Below are 25,621 nucleotides of genomic sequence, written 5' to 3' on the forward strand. Positions count from 1 at the left end.
ATGGTATCATCAGGCTAGTTTATGGAAGTCTGCTGATGGATTCACACCGTTGGTGTCTGCAAATGCAATACTCAGTCTGTCGTTCCTATCAATCGATATGATCCAACCTCAGGAGCCACCACTATTCGTGGTAATGTAGGGGTCGCAACGCTGGTGTACCATTGCATCCGCTAAGATTTCCCAACACAGCGCCACTCCTGACTGTGTAGGGAACTGCTGTCAGCCCTGCTGTATAGGGAAATCTTACAAGGGGCGCCATGTTATCCCATAGCTGTGACCCCTGCATTTTTAGGAGTCCGAACCCCAACATAAAGTGATGCCTGGCCTAGCGATCCCTTTATACTATGGGAATATGCCTGGAAAAGCTGGGTGACAACTAAGGGTGTGTTCACATGTCTAACAATTCACGCTGGATGCGATCGGCGTCCGTGCAATGATAAAAAATACCGCAGTTAATGCTTTTTGATGCAGCGCTACCCTGACATGTGTGAACACACGTTTATACAATTTTCTCTGCAGCTTCAAGAGTGTCACTCAGCTTTTCTATAGTCCTGAATGGCAGAATGGTAGCAGAGGTGTGTATAGAATAACTAATCCTATGCTGCCCTGTGCAATAACTCCACTTGGCACCCCCATGTTATACATTACATATGTAACCATACATGCATCTGCATTATAGCAGGGTGACTATATACTTACTGTGGTTATTGGGGGTGTATTATAATATTTTTACTCTCTATGGAAATATTGTCCTAAAGGAGTGACTAGAGGCTGCAATGGTTTGCAGATGTGGAACTACAACTCCCATCATGCCCGCAGTTCCCTTCACGACAGCTGACGTGACGAGCCACAGGTTGTAGATCACGTGACGCGCTAACCTGCGCTGGTCCCTCACAGCTGCCGAGGACAGGCAAGGCCCCGCCCCCTGGCGCACTGCGCAGGCGCCGAGCCGCGGCCTCTCACCCCTGAAATATTCCAAGTATGTGCAGGGAGAGGAGCCCCGGAGAGCGGCCCCGACACACAGCGCAGAGCCGGGCACCGGAGCGGACACTGCCGCCGGGACACTCGCCACTACATCACCCAGTACATGCAGGAAGCCGGGACACTATGGAGCCGGGCTCTTACGGACTCTCCGCCGCCCGGGGCAGCTCTTGCTGAGGGCACTAGGAAGGAATGGCTGATCCTCTGCGGAGGACTTTATCCAAACTGCGGGGGAAGAGATCCAAGAAGGGGCCGGCGGGGGGACTCTCTAACGGAGAAGGTAAAGAGCAGCCAGGGGGCAGTGGGCGCAGGGTGCCCGGACACCCGAGTAGGCTAGAGACCCCCGACAAGTGTAATGGGGTCATTGCTGGGGGGTGCCCAGCGGAGGGGTGCAGAGCTGACCCCACAATGCAGGAGATGGGCTGCAGAGTAGGGGATCCTGTGGAGATCTTATTGGGGTCCCTAGTGCATCCCCCTAAGAGCAGGCCGGGGGCCCCTGGAGGGTGGTGTGCCCAGAACCACAACAATAATAATGACCATCACCCCTCCCAATGGGAGATGTCAGCCCTGGGGTGCAGGGACAGTGTGGGGTGCAGACACTCTCACTACAGCAACATCAGCAGTGTGGACTTTGACCCCCGAGATTCGTGTGCGCCCCCCTTCTCTTGTGACCTGAACGGTCAGGGACTTTATTCCTACGGCGGACCTCAGGTCTTGTCTGCCCCTCCATTAAAAACCCCAACTAGTGCCCCCTATAGCCCCGATTTTGAGGAACATTGGCCACCTCACAGCGCACCATCCCCTCTGAATTTTATTTATCCTCATGTCCCGGACAGCAGGGTCCCCCAAGATCCCCGTATGGGTTTCTTTGCCTCTGAGCGCAGTCATGCAGTCCATTGCCATAACCCCCCTCTGGCCCGGACAACAGGATGTTTTTATGGGGGCACCCAGAACCATTCTGAGGACAGCGAGGAGGATGACTATTACGATAATGACAATCTTGTAATCGCTGGCACCAATGATTCCCAGTGCAATACCTTGTATACAGGGACCGATGTACTGTCGCCACGGACATCGTACACACACAGGACTGCGGCCGATTATGGCCACCAGGACCGAAAAGGCACTTTGGACGTTTACCTGGAAACTGATCGCCTCAGGTCTCAGCTGCAGGAGGCCTATTACTTATTAATTCATGCCATGCATGACATGCCCCTTGAAAGCCATACCAATAAGATGGGCACCAAGTTAGAAACCTGTCCCTCCAGCTCCCAGTCCCAAGATAGTGTCTACTCGCAGTCTTCTGCCAGGGTGCTCGAAAGTGACGTGTGGTCTTCAGATGAGACCAGTCCTAAACAAGTGTCCCATAGCGATTTGGCATCCCTGAACGCATTAATAACGGCCCAACTTAACCGGATACGTAGAATTAGTAAAAGCGTGGATACGGTGTATACCCTGCCTGCTCTGGAGCCCTTACACAAGTGCCATAGTGATAGTCAGATCAAGTACAGCCCTGTCAATAGCAGCTTGTCTTCTGAGTGCAGCTACGAGCACAGTCAGGGCTCTATTGGCCACCAGGCTGATGTGGACAGCAGCGAGGGCAGCCCCCGAGACCTACTAGCCACTGTGAACTGGAGAGCCTCAGAGGGTGGCATCGAGAGCCGTTCTGAGACGCTAGGGGACTTTGGCATCCACAGGAACGATGATGACGATACCGTAGTGGAAGACCAGGGGAGTTCTTCACCCAAACCATCAGGACTCACCGTCAAGAAAATGCAAAAGTGGATGTACAAAGGACGCTTATTGTCTCTGGAGGTGAAGGAACGACTCATTGGATCCTCCCAGAAAGCCGGCGGTGGGTTTGGCAAGTCGGAGGCTAGCAACCAGGACAAATCAGGTAGGCGAGCAGGGCACGGGCCCCGCTCCAGGCCTGAACAACAACTGACCACTAGATCTTCTCTTCTTTTATGGGGTTCCGAGGTGTCCGTACTAATGGGTGACTTGGTGATGGGTTGTGTTCTGTGTCCCTCAACTCTTAGCACTTCTTATGGTTTTTGCATTTGTTCGGGGTCCTAGTATCCTCTGTTGCATGCATCTCTGATACTCTCCCTATATTTTGGGAGGTGTTTGCATAGTCGCCCTCTTTGCAGATCAGCACAGCGCTTGCTTTCTTAGCATTGGTTTTTACAGTATATAAAGTCTTTGTGGCCACATACACAGCGCACAGTGTTTGCCAGTCCTGCCAAGGGAATGGAAAATATGCTCTTTGGTTTACTACCCCCCCCCCCCCCCCCCCATCCTCTTTTAGGATACTTCATGATTTGCTCGCTGCAATGTATCAGCTTGTGTTTGTAACTTTTGGATATAGGAAGCAGTAAGTGTCACGGTGCAGACTAAACAAAGCAAATTCCTTTGTTCCCTCTGCCTTGTTAATACCATATAAAGATATAGCAGAGCTCAGCGCCCCGGACCTAGTAAACCCTTCCGCACCCAGCTCGCTGTGATTTGACTTTGTGTGTTTTTTACTACGAGGTGCTGTTTGCTTTTAGACTAGTGTTATATCCAGCGTAGCTTGCAGATTAGGACTTTGGCTTGGAAACAATCCCTGGCTCAGGCAAATTATAGACTGGTGCAGGTAACAATTTGTTCCATGGTTAGACAATTAGGTAGAGGATACACTTGTGTAGGGCCGCGGATTTAGCGGCTAGCCCAGATGTCCGATTGCGCCAATCTGTTCTGCTCTGAGTTCTTGCCTTTGGTATGAGAGGGTTAAACCACCCTGAGGTCATCTGTAGCATCTGAGGATTTTGGATGTTCCGTTTTTGTCGGCCATAATTTCAGGAGTGAAACGTTGACGTTGTTGTGTGGTGACCCCGCGACTTTACCATGAACTCTGCCGGAACAATAGAACAAGTCTATGCAGCGATCATTGGGGTCTGTACAGACAATGCAAATGAGATCTTGGTTTATTGCTGCGATTAGCTTGACCAAATGTCCAAATGTTGCAATTTTGCAAGAGTGCGGTCTTTTATGGAAGTGAACCATGATTTGAGTGCACTGTGTGAATAGACCCTGACATTGTTCATGATGATCTGTGGAGGCTTGTCCTGTCTTCAACCTCAGTGATGTCACTTGTAGATTGTGTCTAGGTAGTTACAGAGGAGGGTTACCTGGGGTTAACTACCAGGATATCTGAAAGAGATACTTAGCAGCAATGTCTAGGAGAATAAAGCCTCCAGAAATAGCGCCACTCCTGTCCTTTGACTGATATTGCAGATCATCCTTATTAAGGTAAAATGAGCTGCAATATCAGGAAGGTGCATATGGCGGGGTGTAAAGTGTCCGACTAGTCCATGCCCTACCTGGATGCCACTCATGGTTTTTGTCTGTCATGCAACGCTACCTGTTCCCTGCACGGACAATCTTGCAGGGTTAAAGAAGCCGGACCTGAACAACCAGCAGCCTGTGGGCCGTTTTCTCAGCCCATTGCAATTTTTGGGAGCAATTCTTCTAGCCTATTAAAGCTAGAGGATCCAGGGATCTAGTGTGCCTAGAAATTTGCTCTGGGCATTTCTTCTTAGGCCTCTTGCAGATGACCGTGGCTGAGATCAGTGTACTACCTGTGTCTTTTCTGACCCATTCATTTCTATGGGCCTGTACACATGACCGTGAAATTACACGATCCCGTGTGCGTCCAACAGTCCGATCCGCAAAATACAGAACAGGTCCTATTTTGCGGCTCTTCTTCCTTGGCTCCTATTCATTTAATTAATGGGTCCACAGAAGCACAGCTGGTGCACGGGCAGCACCCGGGGAACATCCGTGTGTCCCTTGTGCACCATGGCCGTCCGGAAGTACACTGTTGTCTGCAACCGGCTTTAGACCAGTTATTGGCTCCTGGTACCAAAAACTGGTTCAGTGAAAGGACCCTTACGAATACCCCAGCGATGGTAGCCAGAAAACACGTCCAACGTGAGGTTTTAGCCGCCCTGACGGCAGCATTGTCTAACCTGTGGTTCTCCACTCTGCAGCGCTAGGTACCTGTTGGGAGTTGTAGCCTTGTAGCTACCTTGCTGTCTAGTGCTCTGATCCAGATCTCCATCACTTCAGCGCAGGTCCTACCATACCACTTGCACCGTAATATTGATATCTGACCTTTGTGCTCAAGTCTTGGCAGTCAGGGCAAGGAAGATGGAGCCCGACATGTTGCACTGGATCGAGATTGTATTAAAACCAAGCAATCTGCGGATTTTGGTGACAACTAGGGGGACTGTTACCACTTACCCATATGACTACTCTTTATGCAGTTCCAGTTATTCTTCCTTCTCTATAGCGAGAAGTAAAGAAATTCACTGGCAAAATAAAAAAAAAAATCCCTCCTGCAGATTAGTGAGTTTTCTCCCATTATTGGCCGTGTGGCGAAGGTAAATATCACCGCGGTTCAGGGCCAATTGTTGGGAGCTCCTTGCTGTGGGCAGAGCAGACCAGGAATTTGGAGCTGTTGTTACAGGCCCCGGGCTGATCTGACAGCTTCAGGAAGATTTATCACTTATCCCAGCGGTGGTGGGACATTCACATGTGTTGTAATTGGTTCATTGCATTGGTATAGGAAGTGCTGCCAAGTGTTCCCAGGCGCCTTGGAGCAAAAAATAGTATGTTGCATCTATTACACTGCGTCTTCCATTCAGAGGTCTTTTTCATTATATTTTTTTCTAGGAAAGCTGGGTGACCATGTTGATAACCATTCCAAAAGGGGTTGTCACCATAATTTCCTAAAAAGGGTTTGTGACAGTTAAATATGGATGTCCTTACTATCTGGTGGGGGTTCAATACCCAGGACCCCCTTAATGCAGAAGTGACACTCAGGTGAGGTCTGTGTCCATGTTTCAGGCCAGTGACCTTGCATTCATTTGTCATGTGCCATGTTCAATGCTTAGTCTTATTCCAATGAACAGGGCTGAGCTGCAATACCAAGCACCACCACTATACTATGTACAGAACTGTGCTTGGTGTACAGTATAGAGTCTGCGGCGCTCACCTGAATGCTGCAGTTGCTTCAAACAACTGGTTGGAGGGGGTCTTGGATGTTGGACCCCCCCTTCCTTAACCACCTCTACCCCAATAAATCTGATATTGATGACCAATTCTGGAAACCTCCTTTAAAAGTGGGTTGTACTATAATGGACATTTATCCATTCTGCACAGGTTGGGTGACCGGTTTGATCTCTGGGGTCTCCATTGCTGGGATCCCCACTAAGTTTGGGTGCCACGTCACGTTTGCATCCTACCGCTACATTCAACATCTGTCTATTTTAATAGGCCCCATAGACTTTATAGAATGGAGCGTCAGGGTGCTTGCCCTGTAGGTAGCACTGCTCTAGTCAAAAGCCTTCTTACTGTAGTATTGCAACGCGGGGTACGTTAGGGGTTCTGGCTGACATTTTAGTGGTCCCCCGGTGTCCTAGCAGTGGTAGCCCCCTGTAACTGGACATGGATCACCTATTGTATATGTTAATTATAGTGCAAAAAACCTACCTAAGGTCCCAAGTGTCAGTTGTTTCGACCTATCTGAAACCATATATTGAAAAGACCAGATGTCACCCTAGTTCTGTAACAGGGTGAGCCTTGCTGTTCAGGAGTCAGGGAAAGCTTGGTGACGCTCCACCTAAATATAAAAAGCATAGGCTGACTAGAGCATCAGACCGCCGGGACCCGTCAATGTCTTTTAGGTATTTTCAGTATTAGGGTGGAAAAAATGGAAGCGCTGACTGCTGCATTTTGACCAGGGTTATGTCTGATGCCAGCTTGTAGTGCCACCTCCTGGCACTGAGTGTGGTGCCGTCTTTGTCCTAAGGGCTCGATAAGGATTGTTCATGTTCACGAAAAGTCACGTTATCATAACACTCAAGTAAAGAAGGGTCTTTATGCAGAAAGAGCAGCGGCAGCAGTAAACTTGGCTCTCGCCCGCAGCCACAGAGGGCTAAATAGGCTTTTATTCAGCCGAGGGAAGGAAAACAAGCCTCGCACTATATGGCTGCTGCGGTGACTGGCTGTAGTGTTCACTCCTGTTAGTGTATGGCGTGAGGTCACTAAAGTTATAGGTCGCTATAGTCCAGCTCTTAGTATATTCATATAAAGTGCAGCTTGCCCGGGGCCCTGCAATGACACGTCGCATGAGGCTAGGGCAAGTAATAAAAGTGAACATGGTCGTGTTGCGTCTTGCGGTCGCACAAAATCTAGGCCTGATGTGTTTCTTGCGACCATCTTGTGTATTGGATATGGTCTGTGTTCTTTTTCTTGTGACATCAGCAATCCCGGCGTTATTGTGTGTTAAGGCCAAGATTGTCGTGGAGCCCTGGCCTAAGGTTTGGTAGTCGGAGCCTTGGCGACACGGATTACTCACCATTGTATAGTTCTGGCTATAAAATGTTTCTAAGAACAGGGCTCCATAGTGCAAGAACAGAAAGGGCTAGCCAAGCCACATTGTAGGCCACTGACTCTGTAAAGGGCAGCACAGACTGATAACAGAGAGCAGTAGCACTTGCACCTCAGTGGAGTCCGCTTGTTGGTTTTCGGCTCCTGCACGGCAGTTTCCTCCGGGGTCCATTGACTTCAGGCCGCACTTATACTTGCTATTGCTTTAGATGCAAAGTACAAATGTGTCCTGGTTTTTTTGCAGATCTAGTGTCCTTGACTTTTTAGGGTGGTCTTGTGATCCAGTAGATCATTCTGTTTGCCATAAAGTGTCCTATTCCTTCCGATACAGAAGTCTAACCTGCGCTCAGATGTATACCTATAATGGGAAGCTGTGACGTGTCCTACTGTATAGGGCAGTGAGCGGCTTTATCCATAGACTGCAAAAATGTACTGGTCCGACAATGGGGTTGGCTTTCTATCAGCAGACCCCACTGTTTTTTATGGTTTCCACCAAACCTCTGATGTCTGGAGTGGATGGGTTGCATTTTTCACCTGTCTGATCCTATTATTTCTGCCATACTTCAGCTGCAGAAAAAATAAATGCATGCACAATGCAATATACGATGTTATAGATGGTAAATATAAGGTTAGCAGACTTTGTCGATGTGTGTACATGCCCATATAACCAGCCATTGTCTGATTTATTGTCTGGATTCTTAATATTACAGGTCCATTCCATGACGATCTCCGGTAACCCTGGCGCTTTAATGCAAAAGTTGTTGCTAAAAACCCAACGTAGTCGCAGCCGCTCCTAGATTCAGGGCGCCGGGGTATAAAAATAGCTTGGTGCATATGATACCAAGAGGAAGCACAACCTAAAGGTCGCCATGCGGAGTGTTAATTGACAACTACACTTAATATTTCCGATCCTCTAACTTTATCCATAGTGGCCTCTGCCTCGCCAAATGCCGCCCCGGTCCTGTGATCCTCCTCTGTTGGGTATACGCTGGCAGGAGGAGCGCCCCATGTACCTCTCCGGGCCTGTGACTTGTACTGGGCTGGTTTATTTGCCCACTTGTAACAAATTTATTGAGGCTATTTAGGTCTGTGATGTGTTTGCAAACCCCCCGCCCCAAAACTCTCACGTCTGAATGCTGGTCAGAGACCCACGTTGCAAAAACGCTGTTGCAAAGTGGTTGATATTCTGGGAACCTGCTGCAGCTTGCTATTTTCGGCCTTAACCCTTTTAGTACATGCACACCAATCCGCATCCCCATGACCATATAGCTCACTCCGTTTTGATGTTTTTGGTGCAGTTTGTGAAGCACTTCACTTGTAACATTAAGAAACTGCATCAAAACTGCAGCAGTGTTTTTTTTTTTTGTTTTTTTTTCCAATGCAGTTTTGACTTCTTTTGCTCCATGTGAATGCACGCTAAGGGTAGGTTCACACTACTATTATGTAATGTCCTCACAGGATGAGAGCAACGGACATTAAATGACAGATGCAGCTGGAGCCTTCTCCATCGGGTATCTACGTTTCCCCCCCCCTCCCCTTCTCCTAACAGAATAGAAAGTCCTACATGCAGGATTTTTTTTTACAAAAATGAACCAACATGGCGGAAGAAAGCGTCCATATCATTCACATTAGAGTCCATGGGTATGGACTAAGACGAGGGGGCTCCATCTGTGTCCATTGCTCTGCCATCATTCATGTCCGTTGCTGCAGCCCTGTGATGGATGACTGCAACGGACACTGATAATGGTAGTATAAGTGTAACTATATGGCGTCCATCTAATGCCCTGGCCAGAATGCAGGGCTCGTAACCTAAAGGTGTAGCACCATAGATCCCTTTGATGCTAGTTCGGGTGACTAGATTTGTGGCCACAGTATGGCTGTCTGAATACGGACAAACTGGCCTTATATACAACTGGGCTATAAAAATAATAATCCAATACGACCATCAAGTCCTTGTTTTGTTTTGTTTTTTTGATGATCCTATAGTATATTTGGGGGAAGTCTTGCTATTTTTGGCTTGTTCCCACCGGTCTGGGGCCCACGCCAGGTACTGAGTAGACCTATTTGTCCTTATTAATACCACCGCTAGTTAATCATCAGCCGATGCGGGAGATAGCGATGTGTTACCGTCCTGTAGTGAGCAGGAATGCAGCACAAGTGTGAACCTGCCCGTGGTATCGTACCCAGGCTTTGCACAACCTGAATGGCCAAATGATTTTCAGGCGATATTCGGCTTCCCGCAGAACTTGAGGCCAGATGAGAACTTTGCTTTGCTTAAGGCCTGCTCAGTGCTTACAAATTGCCTGGTGTAATCTGGGTATTATCCTACAGACAGGGCGGCATTAATAGAAGGGATTGGGTAAACAAGGGTTTAATGCAGCTGCGTTGTGGAGATGCAAGGAATGGCGAACATATGTCGTACGGTAGGAGGAGGAGGCGAATAACCCGCTGAATGGATGTCATATACAGGAACCCGTCTATGGGGATTATGGTATGGCTGACCGTGTTGTGTTTCATGGCTTTTTAAAGGGGTATTACGGAAACTCAGTCTTGATAGATACCGTGTCCTTAGGATAGGCCATTGATGGGGACCCCTCACTGATGTGACAAGACTACAGCGTTGAGAATTTGGCCTTTAAGTGTAGTGGCTGTGATTGGTATTGCAGCTCAGTCCCATTCACTTGAATGGGTCTTGACTGCAAATAGGTCACATTTCAAGTGAATGTGATCTCACTGGCCGGTGTCGTGAAAGAAGCGTCCAGACTAGTGGCCCATACACGCACAGATCAGATTCTGATCAATAGCTAACTCCTGTTCTGGTCAGATACTGGCTTACAGGGTGGCTACCTGTAGGAGGCACTAGAGAGACTTCTTCTGTCTGGAGGAAAACTACTGGTATTTGCATTCTTTTTCCCAGGAAGCCAGGAGTGTAGCTTGAGACCCACCCGGGTCCAGGAGACCCATGGGGGCCCAAATATGAGGAGACCAGTACTATGAACAATGAATATTGTCGTGGTCGCACCTGGTACTTTATCTCTGCCCTGTTCACCGTTGTCAGATCATTTTGCTCATTGATGGGGGTGATGGAAAGTGAACCCCAAACAATCAGGGAACATAAGGATAAGTCATCAAATGAAAGCCATTGACAGCCCCTTAAAGTGGACTCGTCCATTCTTCTCATCTGTGATGTCACATTTGCAGGCTTGGTAAATGGAGATTTTCTTAAACCACTATAAGGTCCCGTGTCCCCTATAGATGAGCCTTATGGCCAGATCCGTGGTTCCTTGTAACCCTACATGTGTTATATTCGCTCTTATAACTTCTCCGTTGGTCTCCCCAATAAAGTGTCTTCTATCGTTTTTCTCGCTGAGCATTTCTCTGAATTTGCTTTGTGGTCGTTGTATTTAATGGTGGAATCTCATTATTTTTATTCTCCTTTCCTCCGATCCAGACTTCATCGAGAGCGCCTACACCTCGACCGTCATCAGGCGCGAATATAAAGTGACCGAGGTGAACCAACACAACCTTCAGAATAACCACATTACCGTCTCCAAGAAACGGAACTGGCTAACCCAGAGCACCCACCGCTACCATCACGTGACCGAGAGCCATAAACGGAGCCATCACACCTCAAACTCCAGTCACGTAGTGGTCAAAGAGACTGTGCTCCAACTATCGCGACCAGACAGAGAGCCCGCCACGCCACACGCTGTGCCCGCTGGCACCTCTGATCTGAGTGAAGACAATGATGCTGACGACGAAGGGGAAATTTGGTATAATCCAATCCCCGAGGACGATGAACCTTATATCTGCCCCAAAACTTCTTCAGACCTGACCACTTCTGAACCTGGACATGATGTGCCGGAAGTACCTGCCAGATCTGGATGCCTGCCAGGCCCGGGCGAGCCGCTGTCTCCAGCCTCCGATACTGCTGGAGATTCCTTGGATTCCACGGACTATGGCGTGCAGCTGTGCAAGCAGAGATTTGTGTGCAAGACGGCAACATCCCTGTCTACAGAAGAGCCACCTGCAGGCGGATCTCATGACTCAGGTAGGAAGGCTTTACACTTCATTCATCTGCTTTATTGTGTCTGAAGAGCTTTAAGACATCTATGTTGATGGTGTGATTTACACTTGGCTTTTTAGGTTTTTACAATATGTCTTGTTGATGACTTGAGTATGTCCAAAGATTGGCATAACATACAAAAGTACCCATCCCCCTCCCTGCATTGCATTGTTTTTTGATGCTTATTAGCTTGTGGTCCATGTGCCACAATAGATGAGGCGATCCTCACCCGTCTGTTGACGGTTCTTGCCCTTTATGTCCTATCTGCTTACCAGTTGTCGCACTTTCTGGGTTTTTTTCATGCGTGCCAAAGCTTGACCAAGCATGCGTGTGTTCCTAATAGGCAGAGGTAGATAAGCCATTGGCAGACTCCTGGCAGTGAATATCTCTAGTGAGAACAGAGGATCATTTTTGTCCAAATTCTCCATACTCCAACCTTCTTTCCCCCAACATCAGAGACTCTGTATTACCAGGTCACGTGGTCTACATTCATCAAATGCAGAAAGGCTAGAGCCTTCATATTAGACAGGAAGAGTAGTGCCTAGAGGGGCAGCACGGTGTCTCAGTGGTTAGTACTGTAGCCTTGCAGAGCTGGAGTCCTGGGTTCTAATCCCGCCAGGAACAATATCTACAAGGAGTCTGTATGTTCTCCGCGTGTTTGTGTGGATTTCCTCCCATTCTACAAAGACATACTGGTAGGAAAGAAAAAAAAAAAAGTACATTGTGATCCCTATATGGGGCTCACAATCTACATAAAAAAATAGTAGTGCTCAGGCTAGGTTCACATCTGTGTTGGAGACTCCACTGTGGATTCTGCTGGACTTTTCTCTCCCCTGGTTTCAGTATAAAAATGGCGGAAAACCCGATGGACACCCGGCAGGCCCTATTATATAGTCTATAGAATGGGCTCTCCCAGCAGACACGTACCACAAAGTGTGAACTTGGCCTTAGTGTGTTACGGTTCTGTTCACACCAGCATTGGGTTTTGGTTTTTTTTGGCTTACAATAGACACCATTGGCGCCTGACTGGTCCCCAATGACCTATAATGGTTTCCATCGGAGTTCATCATGGTTGACTTATCATCTTACTAATTTTTCTTTAGGGTAAGTTCACACAGGGTTTTTTGGACCGGATTTTGACACAGAGGCCGCCTCAGAATCCGGTCCAAAAAAAAAGCTAGCTGCGAATGGATGCCGCGCATTCCACTCCAGATTAGGCCCAAATGAATGGGCCTAGTCGGGAGGGAGCGACGCAGACGCTGTGTTGGATTCTGCTGTGGCAAGAAAGGGCAGCTCGCTTCTTTTTTGTTTTTTCCGCGAGAAGCAAAAAAAAAAAAAGGCTAGTGGGGAAAAAAAGAAGTGAACGACTTCCATTGAAATCAATGGAAGGCATTTTTTTGGAGCTGGATTCTGATGCGGATTCAGTGTCAAAATCTGGTCCAAAAATCGCTGTGTCAAATTAGCCTTAGAAGCTTCCTTTTAAAGGAATGTTCTCTATTCTTAATGGAGGGGCAGCTGGCGGTTAACAAATGGGGTATGATGTCTTGGTATATGTTTGTGGCACCAGGACTAGAGATGAGCGAGTACTGTTCGGATCAGCCGATCCGAACAGCACGCTCCATAGAAATGAATGGAAGTACCTGGTACTTCCACTTTGACGACGGTCGGCCGCTTAACCCCCCACGTGTCGGCTACGTCCATTCATTTCAATGCAGATCGGCTGATCTGAACAGTACTCGCTCATCTCTAACCAGGACCTTTTTTGGGCCCCCTTTCTAGGTCCAGGGCCTGGGAGCGATTGGTATTGGTGTACCTTCTGATCCCCTCAATAGGACACATTTCCTGGGCCTAGCTACCCCTAGGCATGAGACATCCAAACCATCATTGTTTGACCTGGGTGCCTGTAGCCGTGCACTATACGTATGGTAAGTCTCCGGCCGTCTGTTATGTAATATAATCTGAGCCGTGTTGTGTTAAAGGAGCCAGAAGAGCGGAGAAGCTTTAATATCCGGGTCCTCTGTGACTTGTCGGTTCTGCGCTATGAGAGGGGCTTTGTCCTGCTCTGGTAAATAGCCGGTCTGTGACGTGCCGGCCCCTGCCCCCATCCCCTCCATAAACAGCTCCTGTGTCACTAGGCCTTTCACACTCGGCCTGCTATTCCTATGGCTTGTTAGGGGTTGTAGTGTCCTATAGGGCAATGATGGGAGTTGTAGTCTCACAACAGCTGTAGGGCCAATTTGGAGGCAGGAATGCCAAGGCCCCTCGTTGTGTTGTGATGTTCTCCGCTATAGACTTGCAGATCATGCTCCGGATGTGGGGGTTGGTGTGGTTTTTGTTTTTTCGACTATTCCTGGAAAATCTGCGGATTTGACCCTGAATAGAATCTACATCTCTGGGTATGAGAAATCAAGGCCGATAGTTCAGGGTCACCAGATTGTTCCTTCTTTTCTCCCAACTCCTTTTCCATCTTTAGCCATATATCTTGTGGCTTGTGCACACTTGTCATATAAACACACAATTCACTGATTCCAAATGGATGACTCTTCAGGTCTGCTTTTTGATCTCTCCAAAGATTTTCGGTGGCTATAAGAACTGTCAGATGGCCTTAATGCCAAAATTTGAATGCAAATGTTGAGTAGCCCGGACCACCTGGATCCGGGGATTAGTCCATCTCTCAGTATTTATAGGGAGGGTCACCAGTCCCAGCATATTGCCCCAATCCTACAGATAGATAGGTTAGTGTCACCAGACCCAGCATATCACCCCAGCCCTGCAGATAGATAGGTTACTGTCACCAGACCCAGCATATCACCCCAGCCCTGCAGATAGGTTAGTGTCACCAGACCCAGCATATCACCCCAGCCCTGCAGATAGATAGGTTACTGTCACCAGACCCAGCATATCACCCCAGTCCTGCAGATAGATAGGTTAGTGTCACCAGAGCCAGCATATCACCCCAGCCCTGCAGATAGATAGGTTACTGTCACCAGACCCAGCATATCACCCCAGCCCTGCAGATAGATAGGTTAGTGTCACCAGACCCAGCATATCACCCCAGCCCTGCAGATAGATAGGTTACTGTCACCAGACCCAGCATATCACCCCAGCCCTGCAGATAGATAGGTTACTGTCACCAGAACCAGCATATCACCCCAGTCCTGCAGATAGATAGGTTAGTGTCACCAGAACCAGTATATCACCCCAGCCCTGCAGATAGATAGGTTAGTGTCACCAGAACCAGCATATCACCCCAGCCCTGCAGATAGATAGGTTAGTGTCACCAGAACCAGTATATCACCCCAGCCCTGCAGATAGATAGGTTAGTGTCACCAGAACCAGCATATCACCCCAGCCCTGCAGATAGATAGGTTAGTGTCACCAGACCACAGCATATCACCCCAGCCCTGCAGATAGATAGGTTAGTGTCACCAGACCCAGCATATCACCCTAGCCCTGCAGATAGATAGGTTAGTGTCACCAGAGCCAGAATATCATCCCAGCCCTGCAGATAGATAGGTTACTGTCACCAGAACCAGCATATCACCCCAGCCCTGCAGATAGATAGGTTAGTGTTACCAGGCCCAATATATCACCCCAGCCCTGCAGATAGATAGGTTATAGTCACCAGACCCAGCATATCACCCCAGCCCTGCAGATAGATAGGTTAGGGTCGCCTGAATCAAAAGGAGTTTTGCCGTAAAATCGCTGTATTTTTTTCAAATATGCAAATGAGCTGTTGGGAGCAATGAGGGTGTTACCACGTACCTCTTTGAAACAAAGGCAGTGCCCTTCTTGCACCGACTAGCTCATTTGGTTATGGACAAAATGGCAATATCGCAGGTCTGGGTCACCTGAATCAATCTGTGGGGCTGGGCTCTGGTGACAGATTAAGGGGCTTTATCAGAGATTTAAGGTGGCCATTTAGATGAATGATCACCAAATGGGCTGATCATTAGACTCTCCCTCAACAGAAGGTAAGGATCGGCCATGCTGAGTTTCACCAGGTCCGATCCCTTGCACTGAGGGGAGTGAAGCTGCCTCAAGAGGTGTTTGGCCGTGACTTATTTCCCTGTCCCCATTGAGAACACACGCACACTCGGCCAAGTGCACGGGGAAGGGTCAGGAGTTGGAGGAACAGCTGTCGGCCAAATAATACAGCTCAAGTGGTTTTCAATGTTCTGATCAAGTTCACTCCAGATGGCGGAATTATACTATGAGGCGTCCTATAGAAAGTGAGTTGTATGAGAGAATGCGTAAGATACACCATGACACCTATGTGCACCTCTCTTCAATTTTAACCCCGTCTGCCCCTAGTTGCCCTTCTCATCGTCCTCTTGACCTACTACTGTAACTGGTTCATTCATTCAAGCGACCGCTGCAGCCACAGCACACGGGTGTATGGAAAGCCATATTAGGTGGTACCCAGCTTTGTAAGGAACAGATCTTAATATGGAAATAAGCAGAGGAATAAGCTATAGATCCTGACAGGAGTTTGGAATCTTGTGAATCATGGCGGGCTATTTTCAGGCTGCAGACCTGAGCAATTTGCCGCCACCGCTGCAGTGTCCTTCATCTTGGCTCCTTCTTATTGCACACCATGTTCCCCTTGCTTGAGAGCTTTCTCCTGATACTTGGCCAGTACCTTCTTATAATTCTTCCTGGAAACCTCTTAAAATTCTGTGATATGCTGCTGCAGACCATCACACCGGACTATTTTTAGCAGCGGCAAAGATAAATCCCTTAACTCGGTTACCGCATTGTGATCGTCTCAGAATTAAAGGGGCGGCTCACATGATGGCGGTATGTTACTAGCAGTTGCATAACATGGGGACGAGAGCAGGCCTTTCAGGTCCCCACGGTTGGTGTCAAGTGTAGCATACATGTGTCACTTCTGGGGTCTGTGTTCTGTATGTGGGCGCTATCGTCATATCTTAACAAAGGGTTAATGTGTAAAGAAGAAAAAGTTTTATAAATAACTTTTAAAATGACTTAAAAATTTATTTTCTATGTTTTTTTCCTAGGTCCGAAAGTTATCTCTCCTGGACCGGCTGACTTTTCCCCTCCTTGTAGCCCCAACCCGGCAAAGAAAGGAGGAAGCATCAATTGGTCTCTTCCAGATAAGATAAAATCTCCAAGGACGGTGCGGAAGTTGTCTATGAAAATGAAAAAATTGCCGGAGCTCAGCAGAAAGTTGAGCGTCAAAGGAACATCATGGAGTCACTCCAACTCCGACCATCCGGCTTCCACCTCCAAAGGAAACTGTCAGGATGTAGGCCATGCAAGTTCGTTATCGCCATCCGGACAAGCAGCGGCTGCCGCTAGCAGGAACGTGATCAGCCGATATCACCTCGATAGCAGCGTTTCTTCCCAGCAGAACTATAAAAAGAAAAGCTCCGGCACGTCCAAATCTTCCAGTAAAGGGGGTTATCTTAGCGATGGCGACTCCCCAGAACTGATAGCCAAGTCAGGTAAACATGGAGCCGAGGGCAGACCTACGAAAGGAAAGGAGTCCCTAGCTGCTAATGGTGCAAAGTCGGATTTGGACATCGACGCCTTTCGGCACTATAGCTTTTCCGATCAACCAAAGTGTTTCCAGTATGTCTCCGGACTCATGAGCGTGCACTTCTATGGAGCCGAGGACTTGAAGCCTCCGAGAATAGACTCCAAGGATGTATTTTGCGCCATCCAGGTGGACTCTGTGAATAAAGCGCGGACGGCTTTGCTGACCTGCAGGACTTCCTTTCTAGACATGGATCACACGTTTAATATTGAGCTGGAGAATGCCCAGCACTTAAAACTCGTTGTGTTCAGTTGGGACCCAACCCCAAAGAAGAATAGAGTCTGTTGCCACGGGACGGTCATCCTGCCGGCCCTTTTTAGGGTGACAAAAACCCATCAGCTGGCAGTGAAACTGGAGCCCCGGGGCTTAATCTACGTAAAGCTGAGCCTCATGGAGCAATGGGAGAACTCAGCAGACCGCATCGGAGTGGATCGAGAACCGATTGTATTCGGGGTCGACGCTCGTCAAGTAGTTGAGAAGGAAAATTCGGGCCTGATGGTCCCCCTTCTCATGGACAAATGTATAATGGAAATAGAAAAGAGAGGCTGCCAGGTAATGTGTCCTCTACTTGTCACTACTACAACGCCTAATGCCATGTTGTGTGTTTGACGTGATTCGCGAGGTGGTGGGGTTGTATCTAGAGATGAGTGAACACTATTCGGAACAGCCGGATAGCACGCTCCCATAGAGATGAATGGAAGCGGCCGGCACGCAGACTTTGCCGGCGGCCCGTGTGCCGGCTACGTCCATTCATTTCTATGGGAGCATGCTATTCGAAACGGCTGTTCCGAATAGTGTTCGCTCATCTCTAGTTGTGTCGTGTAGACCCCATCTGTTTTTATATTGTGCCCCAATAAGTGGGGGTCCTGTTGAAATCCAACTACATGATCTTCCTCTAGACATCTGCCATCGGAGTACAGTTGGGAGGCCCCCGTACACTTTACATGGTTGAATGATACTGCTGGAATTGGTGGGTTAACTTTCATCTTGGGCCAGGTACATGTTTGACTGGCCCAAAGGCAAATCGGCTGCCCAGAACTGAGCTGTGTTTGGGCCGGTAAATCCATGGACAGTTTTATGACTCCAACTTGGCCATATATAACTGGCTTAAGGCCCCAGTCACATGACCGTATTCATGAGCCAGGTCCATAGTTGGACGGCGCATGGACCCATTCGGTGAGGCCCGGCTGCAAAACGGGTAATATTAGGACCTGTCCTGAGTGTTGCTCCGGGTTCATGGGCTTGTGAAAATAAATGGTTGTGTAAATGGGGCCATAGAAACGTATAGGTCGGTGTGCTGGTACTGACAATACAACATGGTTGTGTGCTGTTGGCCTAAGGCCTTGTTCACATCAGCGTTTGTATTCTATCCAGGGGAGTCCGCATGAGGCGTGTGCCAGTGAAAGCAAATGGACCGCATAGACTATAATGGGTTTATGTGCTTGCTGCCAGATCTCCGCAGGGATCATGGACAGGAAAGTAGTTCACAATCTACTTTCCTGTCTGAATGATTTGTGCGGCAAGCACACAGACCCCATTATAGTCTATGCGGTCCATGTGCTTTATTACTGCACAGCGTTTGCAGTTGCGTTCGGTATGCTGTTCGGGGGGTCCCCATGTGAACTCCCTGAACGCAGATGTAACCCTCCCATTTCAGCAGGCTCTTCTATATTGAACTGACTTGCCGAGCTGTATTCGGGTTGATATATGTAGCATTTCCCCGTCCTGTGCTGTGAGTATATAGCCAGCGTGGGGAAAGTGATCTAATATTACAGCATCTGCAGAACAGGCTCCTGGCAGGTGTGAACAAGGACTGGAGCTGTAAAATTGGCGTGTAAATATTTTCCTGGATAACCTGTACCGCGGTCTGTCTCTCATCTCCCCGTCTTTACAGCGAGGATACGGCGCTCTCCAGTATTTGCTCAGGATAAAATTGATGGTTTCTGATTTAGCACCTGCCAGGTGTCCTTGTACGTAGATGTTTGCACATGTAGATGGCAGATGTCGGCCTCCTGGGGGGTGTTACTGAGTGACCGGCCTTGGCTGTTTGAGGTGCAAAGTCTGTTACTGGAACCATTTTGGAGCAAATAAAAGATCTCCAGGATACGGGTCCTCTGTATTATCTGTAGCAGCGTGCTCTTATTATACATAGAGGTGATGTATGCAAACACTATAAGAACAAGGCTCAGTCCAAGGCATGCTGGGTATAGTAGTCCGGAGAGCTCCTCGCTGAAATCTCCCAGCATTCCCTGCCAGACTCATCTTGTTCCAGTGTTTTGCATCTTGGTATTAAGCACTTCTAACTGTTCCTATACATTAGGGCTTGTTCAGGCTTGCTGACTGTTTCCAATAAAGAGTACCAGAATAGTGAATACAGCTAATTTGGCCAAAAGGGCACGCTCATCATTTTGCACTTAAGGGGTATTCCCACCCTGGACACTTGTGGCGCATCCACCACAGGATGGCACAAATACCTTAATATAATCCGTACCCCTTGTGTCCATAGGAGATTAGATTTGGTGATGTTCTGTAACAGATTTCTAGGATTCACCTCTAATGATCCTGCCCCAGAATTCCTCCATACCAGGATACGTGCCGCACAATGCGAGTCTTGCTATATGGAATAATGATGTATACCGCCATATGGTCTGTGTCATGGGTTTTGTCCTTTTATATTGCAGGTTGTCGGCTTGTACCGACTGTGCGGCTCAGCGGCTGTGAAGAAAGAGTTACGTGAAGCGTTTGAGAGGGATAGTAAATCTGTAGGACTCTGTGAGAACGACTACCCAGACATCAACGTTATCACAGGTAGGGACCGGGTGACCCCAAAACACACCCGAAATGTCTTGTTGCATCTATTTGTATAGTGTCACTGTAAATGTCTGCAAACTGTGGCTCTTGGGTGTGAAACTATAACCTGAAGGGTGAACTGTGCAGGCGCTGGGCCGGCGCAATATGTGATGATAGTTCTGAGGTTTGCAGAATTGTGAATGCAGCTCTGGAGTATAATACAGGATATGTAATGTATGTACACAGTGACTGTACCAGCAGAATAGTGAACGCAGCTCTGGAGTATAATACAGGATGTAACTCAGGATCTGTACAGGATAAGTAGTTACATCCTGTATTATACTCCAGAGCTGCGCTCACTATTCTTCTGGTACAGTCACTGTGTACATACATTACTTATCCTGTATTATACTCCAGAGCTGCACTCACTATTCTTCTGGTACAGTCACTGTGTACATACATTACTTATCCTGTATTATACTACAGAGCTGCGCTCACTATTCTGCTGGTGTAGTCACTGTGTACATACATTACATTACTTATCCTGTATTATACTCCAGAGCTGCGCTCACTATTCTGCTGGTGCAGTCACTGTGTATATACATTACATTACTTATCCTGTATTATACTCCAGAGCTGCGCTCACTATTCTGCTGGTACAGTCACTGTGTACATGCATTACTTATCCTGTATTATACTCCAGAGCTGCGCTCACTATTCTGCTGGTACAGTCACTGTGTACATACATTACTTATCCTGTATTATACTCCAGAGCTGCGCTCACTATTCTGCTGGTACAGTCACTGTGTACATGCATTACATTACTTATCCTGTATTATACTCCAGAGCTGCGCTCACTATTCTGCTGGTGCAGTCACTGTGTATATACATTACATTACTTATCCTGTATTATACTCCAGAGCTGCGCTCACTATTCTGCTGGTACAGTCACTGTGTACATACATTACATTACTTATCCTGTATTATACTCCAGAGCTGCGCTCACTATTCTGCTGGTACAGTCACTGTATATATACATTACATTACTTATCCTGTACTGATACTTAATGTAATGTATGTACACAGTGACTGTACCAGCAGAATAGTGAGCGCAGCTCTGGAGTATAATACAGGATATAATGCAGGATCAGTAGAGGGTAGCTGTAATAAATGTGTATGATGGGCTTTGGAGGAGTTTGGTGCAGTTTTTCTTTTTGCATTGGGGGTGTTAATTCTGGCTGTGTTTGGGGTGTGTGTTGGGTGTCACTGCCCTGTGTGTAGCCGGTTTTCTGCTGGTTATGAGGGTCTCATAGTTCTGCCGTTGCATCATGTCTGTCTTCACCCATGTGAATTTGATTCCAAGTAAAGCATGTCATACACTTAACAGTTCACTGCCCCTGGAAAATGAGGAATTAATGAAGTGGATGGCGCTTTTTGCTTGCTGTCTAAATTTATTTTGCGCGGAAGAGAATGCAGCAGTGGCGGCCTGGCAGCGAGGGTCCGACGTGCTTAAATCTAGAAAAAATAAGCCAGACCTGGAACAGAGCTCATTTAACAGCTAGCTTGCAGGAGGATTAGCCGGGGGCAAAGGGCATCCCCCGGTTCCTACAATATTCCTTTTGTGGAGGGATTAACAAGGCAAAAGTCACTAGAGGAGGAACTGCAAAAAGTGTAAGAATGACAGTGTGTATTGTTCATGGAGGAAGCTAATGACTGTTTTATTTGGCTGCGGTCCTCCACCTTCACAGTGGGCGCACTACATGACCAGCGGGAAGAGCTGGAGCCGCGTCCACTGACAAGACGACAATTCTCGCCTTATTTATTGCCGTCCTCATTAGATGGAGAAGAGGATGGCAAATGTCTTCTGCCAGCAAGTGCTACAGAGATATTGGGAGGGGGAACAAATGGGGAACGAAACTACGGAAAGTATATTGTATGACTTTTGGTTATACAATGAATAAAGGGGTTTACAGGACTTGTATATCGATGACCCCCCAACACCAATCCCGTATCTACCTTACTCCGGGGATCCCCACCGATTAGCAGGGTGTACAGGCCGTAGTGTCCGGGTGAATGTTTCCCAAGCACAGCGCCGATTGTAGGGACTGTGCTTGGGATTGCAGCTCGGTCCCATTCATGTGAATGAGGCTGAGCTGCATGCAAGCACACTGGTGTTAATGTCCGGGGTATTTTCTTTATCACTGGGGGTCCCAGCAGTTGGGATGGGAAAGAAGTGTCTGCGGCAGCCCCTTCCCATATTACGGGACCGCATTGTTTTTGGTAATCATGGAAATGCAACGGAAAAAGTTGTTTTACAGTCCTAGCAAAGTAAATGAGAACACACAGAAAACGCAGTGTTAGATGTACCTGCAAATACGATGCATTTTCTGCAAGACTTATGGCGGTGCAAAATGTGCTGGGGGGGGATTATATTTTATGCCCCCCCCCCCCCCCTTCATTGCTTTTTGGCTAGGCTTTGTGACGTGCTGAAATAAGTTTTCCAGGACTAGATGACCTATCATTAGGAGTGGCCTCTGTGTGTGTGAACTGAGGAAGGGTCAAACCCCCTGGACCCCTACCAATGAGCACAATGAAGGGGCCACTTCCTGGAGCATTGCAGTCTCTGTTGCATATGTTTGGCCATACTTCAGCTCATTTTGAGCTTGGTCTCATTCATAGGGTTAACCCTGCAGTACCAGGGATGACCACGTGTGTGCGTGTGTATGTATATGTATATATAATATTGTCTGGGCCTCACTTTATAGGGTTAAAAAGGGGATAAAACCCCCATGATAGGAGCCGTGTATACAGTCTATACGATTGTGCCTGGCTGTATAGGGTTAATAAGGGGTATAACCCCCATGATTGGGAGCAGTGTCTGTGGATGACTCTCCACACACCACATCCACTACACTAACAAGTCTCCCTTTGTTTTCCAGCAAACACAGATGGTATTTCTGTCATGCTTTTGGGGATTAGCGATCCTAGCTTGGCAGTCGTACCTCCAGCTCACGAAACAGAGGCCTTTGATAGATCGACTTCCTGTTTGTAATTTTATTTCTTGGCAGCTGTCGGCCCCAGACACACACACAGGCTTTTCTTCTAGCAATAAAAGTGAAACGCACAGGACTGACTGTGACAATACAGCTGCTGCGATAAGAGCGGCGCGGGCTACACCCTGCAGCAAGGCCGCACCGTCCTCCAGCTAGAGCAGGCCTGCAGTATGGACTGGTGTACGGCATAGGCAAAATGGTGACCAAAATATGAATATTGCTAATATACTGTATATTACACACAGTGACCGCACCAGCAGAATAGTGAGCGCAGCTCTGGAGTATAATACAGGATAAGTAATGTATGTACACAGTGACTGTACCAGCAGAATAGTGAGCGCAGCTCTGGAGTATAATACAGGATAAGTAATGTAATGTATGTACACAGTGGCTGTACCAGCAGAATAGTGAGCGCAGCTCTGGAGTATAATACAGGATAAGTAATGTATGTACACAGTGACTGTACCAGCAGAATAGTGAGCGCAGCTCTGGAGTATAATACAGGATAAGTAATGTAATGTATGTACACAGTGACTGTACCAGCAGAATAGTGAGCGCAGCTCTGCAGTATACAACAATGTATATGTTACTCAGTTTTTAGTAGATTAATTCTAGTCTTCAGAGGTGGACATGGGGGGTGTTGTGATTTATTACGCCTGGTGTTTTTGGTTCAGTTGTACATGGGGTCTAATCACTGACAATGTCTGTAACCTTCCCCAAAGTATCTATAAATGTTTTACAGGCGCCCCACCCCATGACCCCTTGTGTCTATATCTGTTTATAGACTCTCTTTGTGTCTATAAATGTTTACAGGGTGCCCCCTTTGGTTCTGGAGATGGTGCAGGGTTCCTGTAAGATTGTCGGTGTGGTTAGTGTACGGTTTACTATTGCTGTAAATGGTTATATAGAGAGGAGGTCACAGACGCAGCCCCCTCTGTAGTTATCTGATGGTTTTCTGTGTGCACAGTTAACATGTAACCGGCAGTGTTACATCTGTATGAATTACATGATTGGGGGGTTGTTATAACAATATATATTTATATATCATCCAAGCACCCCAACTTTCCCAAGCTCCAGAACAATTTTTCATACATATAGGAGGAGGCAACGTACGGCCACAGTACTTGGTCCTATAAATTGCCACCCAACTTTCCCAGAAGCAGCTCTGGAGCGCCCTCCTAGTGGTGGCTGCCAGATTTTTATATTCTAACCGAATCTCCGCTCGGACTATATAGACTCTTCTGGTGTCCTGCTCCTAAAGTAGAAGGAGTCGGTTGCCATCTTGTAGGAATTCCTAGAAGCCAGAGCCGTGTGTCATGAGAGCGGTACAGGAGACAATCGCTGGCGTAGACCGTACGGGGCGGTCGAGCCTGACTGCAGTCTTGTCTCCGTACTCGTGTCACAGCACGCCATGATGAAGAATTTCTCGCTTTCACATATTTGTGCCGAATACTCCAGAGGCTTGTGAGGGTCTCGCGTGACAGTGGGAACATATTGTGGTCACTGGAGGAATTTTACCTTCAGCCCGAAATGACCCGCAGGTTCTCACCCTACCTGTTAACCCTTTAAGAACACGTCGACTTTAGTGGTCTCCCGATTGTTCTTAATGACTGCTCTAGCATCCAAGGGGGAGGGGTTTGGGTGTATTCGGTGTAGAGCGGCCAGGGCACCGTACATGAAGGGGCCGCCTCCTGGGCACTTGTGTCTGCAATGGTGGATGCCACCCAGCTTTCTCAGAGTCCTGTACTTGAACAAGGTTTACTTGTGCATACTCTGTCTATACTTGTATTGTAACCCCCTAAGTGGGCAGTAAGAGGTTGTCAACCAGTTTTCCCAGGAACAAATGGATCTATGTTTACAGAAATAGCGCCACCCTGGTCTCTGGGTCTGTCAGGTATTGCAGCCCAGCTTTTCCTTTCGCAGACGGCAGTGGCCTTAATCCAGTTCAGTTTACAGTATGGGGCAGAGATGCGTTCCCTTGTCTCAGTTTTTGTCTCTTCTCTCCTTGTAGGTGTCTTGAAGGATTACCTGAGAGAGCTTCCTTCTCCGCTCATCACAAAGCAGCTATACGAGGCCGTGCTGACCGCCATGGCTGACAAGCCCCTCAGGATGTCAGGCAACGGCTGTGACAATGATCCCAAAGACTCGGAGCACACCGTCGAGCTCCTGAGCTGTCTGCCCGATGTGGAAAGGGTAAGAATAAGAGGTGCTGACCCCCAGATGGGAAGGGGGGAATGGCATCACATCCGAATGTACCTTTAAAGGTGCAGGGGTTAATCTAGGTAATCCTACAAATGACCTCTGTTGTTCTCCCCACCAGGCGACTCTGAAGATGCTGCTGGATCATCTGAAGCTTGTTGCCTCCTACCACGAAGTGAACAAGATGACCTGCCAGAATCTGGCCGTCTGCTTTGGTCCAGTCTTGTTAAGTCAAAGACAAGAGACGTCGAACCACAATAACCGCGTGTTCATTGACTCGGAGGAGCTGGCCAGTGCCTTAGACTTCAAGAAGCACATTGAGGTTCTGCACTACTTGTTGCAGTTATGGCCAGGTAAGATTTATTCCATTCATTACAAAGGGGTCTCAAGTGATTTTCTTCTGTACGCTCAGAAGTCCGGGGTGTAGAGGCCGCATCTCCCATATAACTTCTGTCTGAGGCTTAAAGGGGAACCAACCCAATATCGCTACTCTGCAGCTTTGTGACAGAAATCTGCAGACAGAACTGAAGGCATGGG

At 47.9% G+C, this 25,621-nt stretch overlaps 1 protein-coding gene across 2 annotated transcripts in view; it reads left to right on the forward strand.

Moving 5' to 3' along the window:
* Positions 1-974: 974 nt before the first annotated feature.
* The window catches only part of SYDE2 (synapse defective Rho GTPase homolog 2), a 28,960-nt gene continuing 4,313 nt past the window's right edge, over positions 975-25,621 (forward strand). Inside the window, exons 1-6 of one of the 2 annotated variants that reach the window (XM_075286988.1) lie at positions 975-2,878; positions 10,868-11,467; positions 16,504-17,594; positions 19,724-19,850; positions 24,897-25,078; positions 25,206-25,437. In XM_075286988.1, the coding sequence (XP_075143089.1) occupies positions 1,174-2,878; positions 10,868-11,467; positions 16,504-17,594; positions 19,724-19,850; positions 24,897-25,078; positions 25,206-25,437 (3,937 nt within the window). In that variant the 5' untranslated portion in view covers positions 975-1,173. The remainder of the gene's footprint in view (positions 2,879-10,867; positions 11,468-16,503; positions 17,595-19,723; positions 19,851-24,896; positions 25,079-25,205; positions 25,438-25,621) is intronic. The other variant, XM_075286989.1, reaches the window with a different exon arrangement.

The sequence above is a fragment of the Leptodactylus fuscus genome, chromosome 9 (assembly GCF_031893055.1).
Source record: "Leptodactylus fuscus isolate aLepFus1 chromosome 9, aLepFus1.hap2, whole genome shotgun sequence".
In the NCBI taxonomy this organism is placed as follows: domain Eukaryota; kingdom Metazoa; phylum Chordata; class Amphibia; order Anura; family Leptodactylidae; genus Leptodactylus; species Leptodactylus fuscus.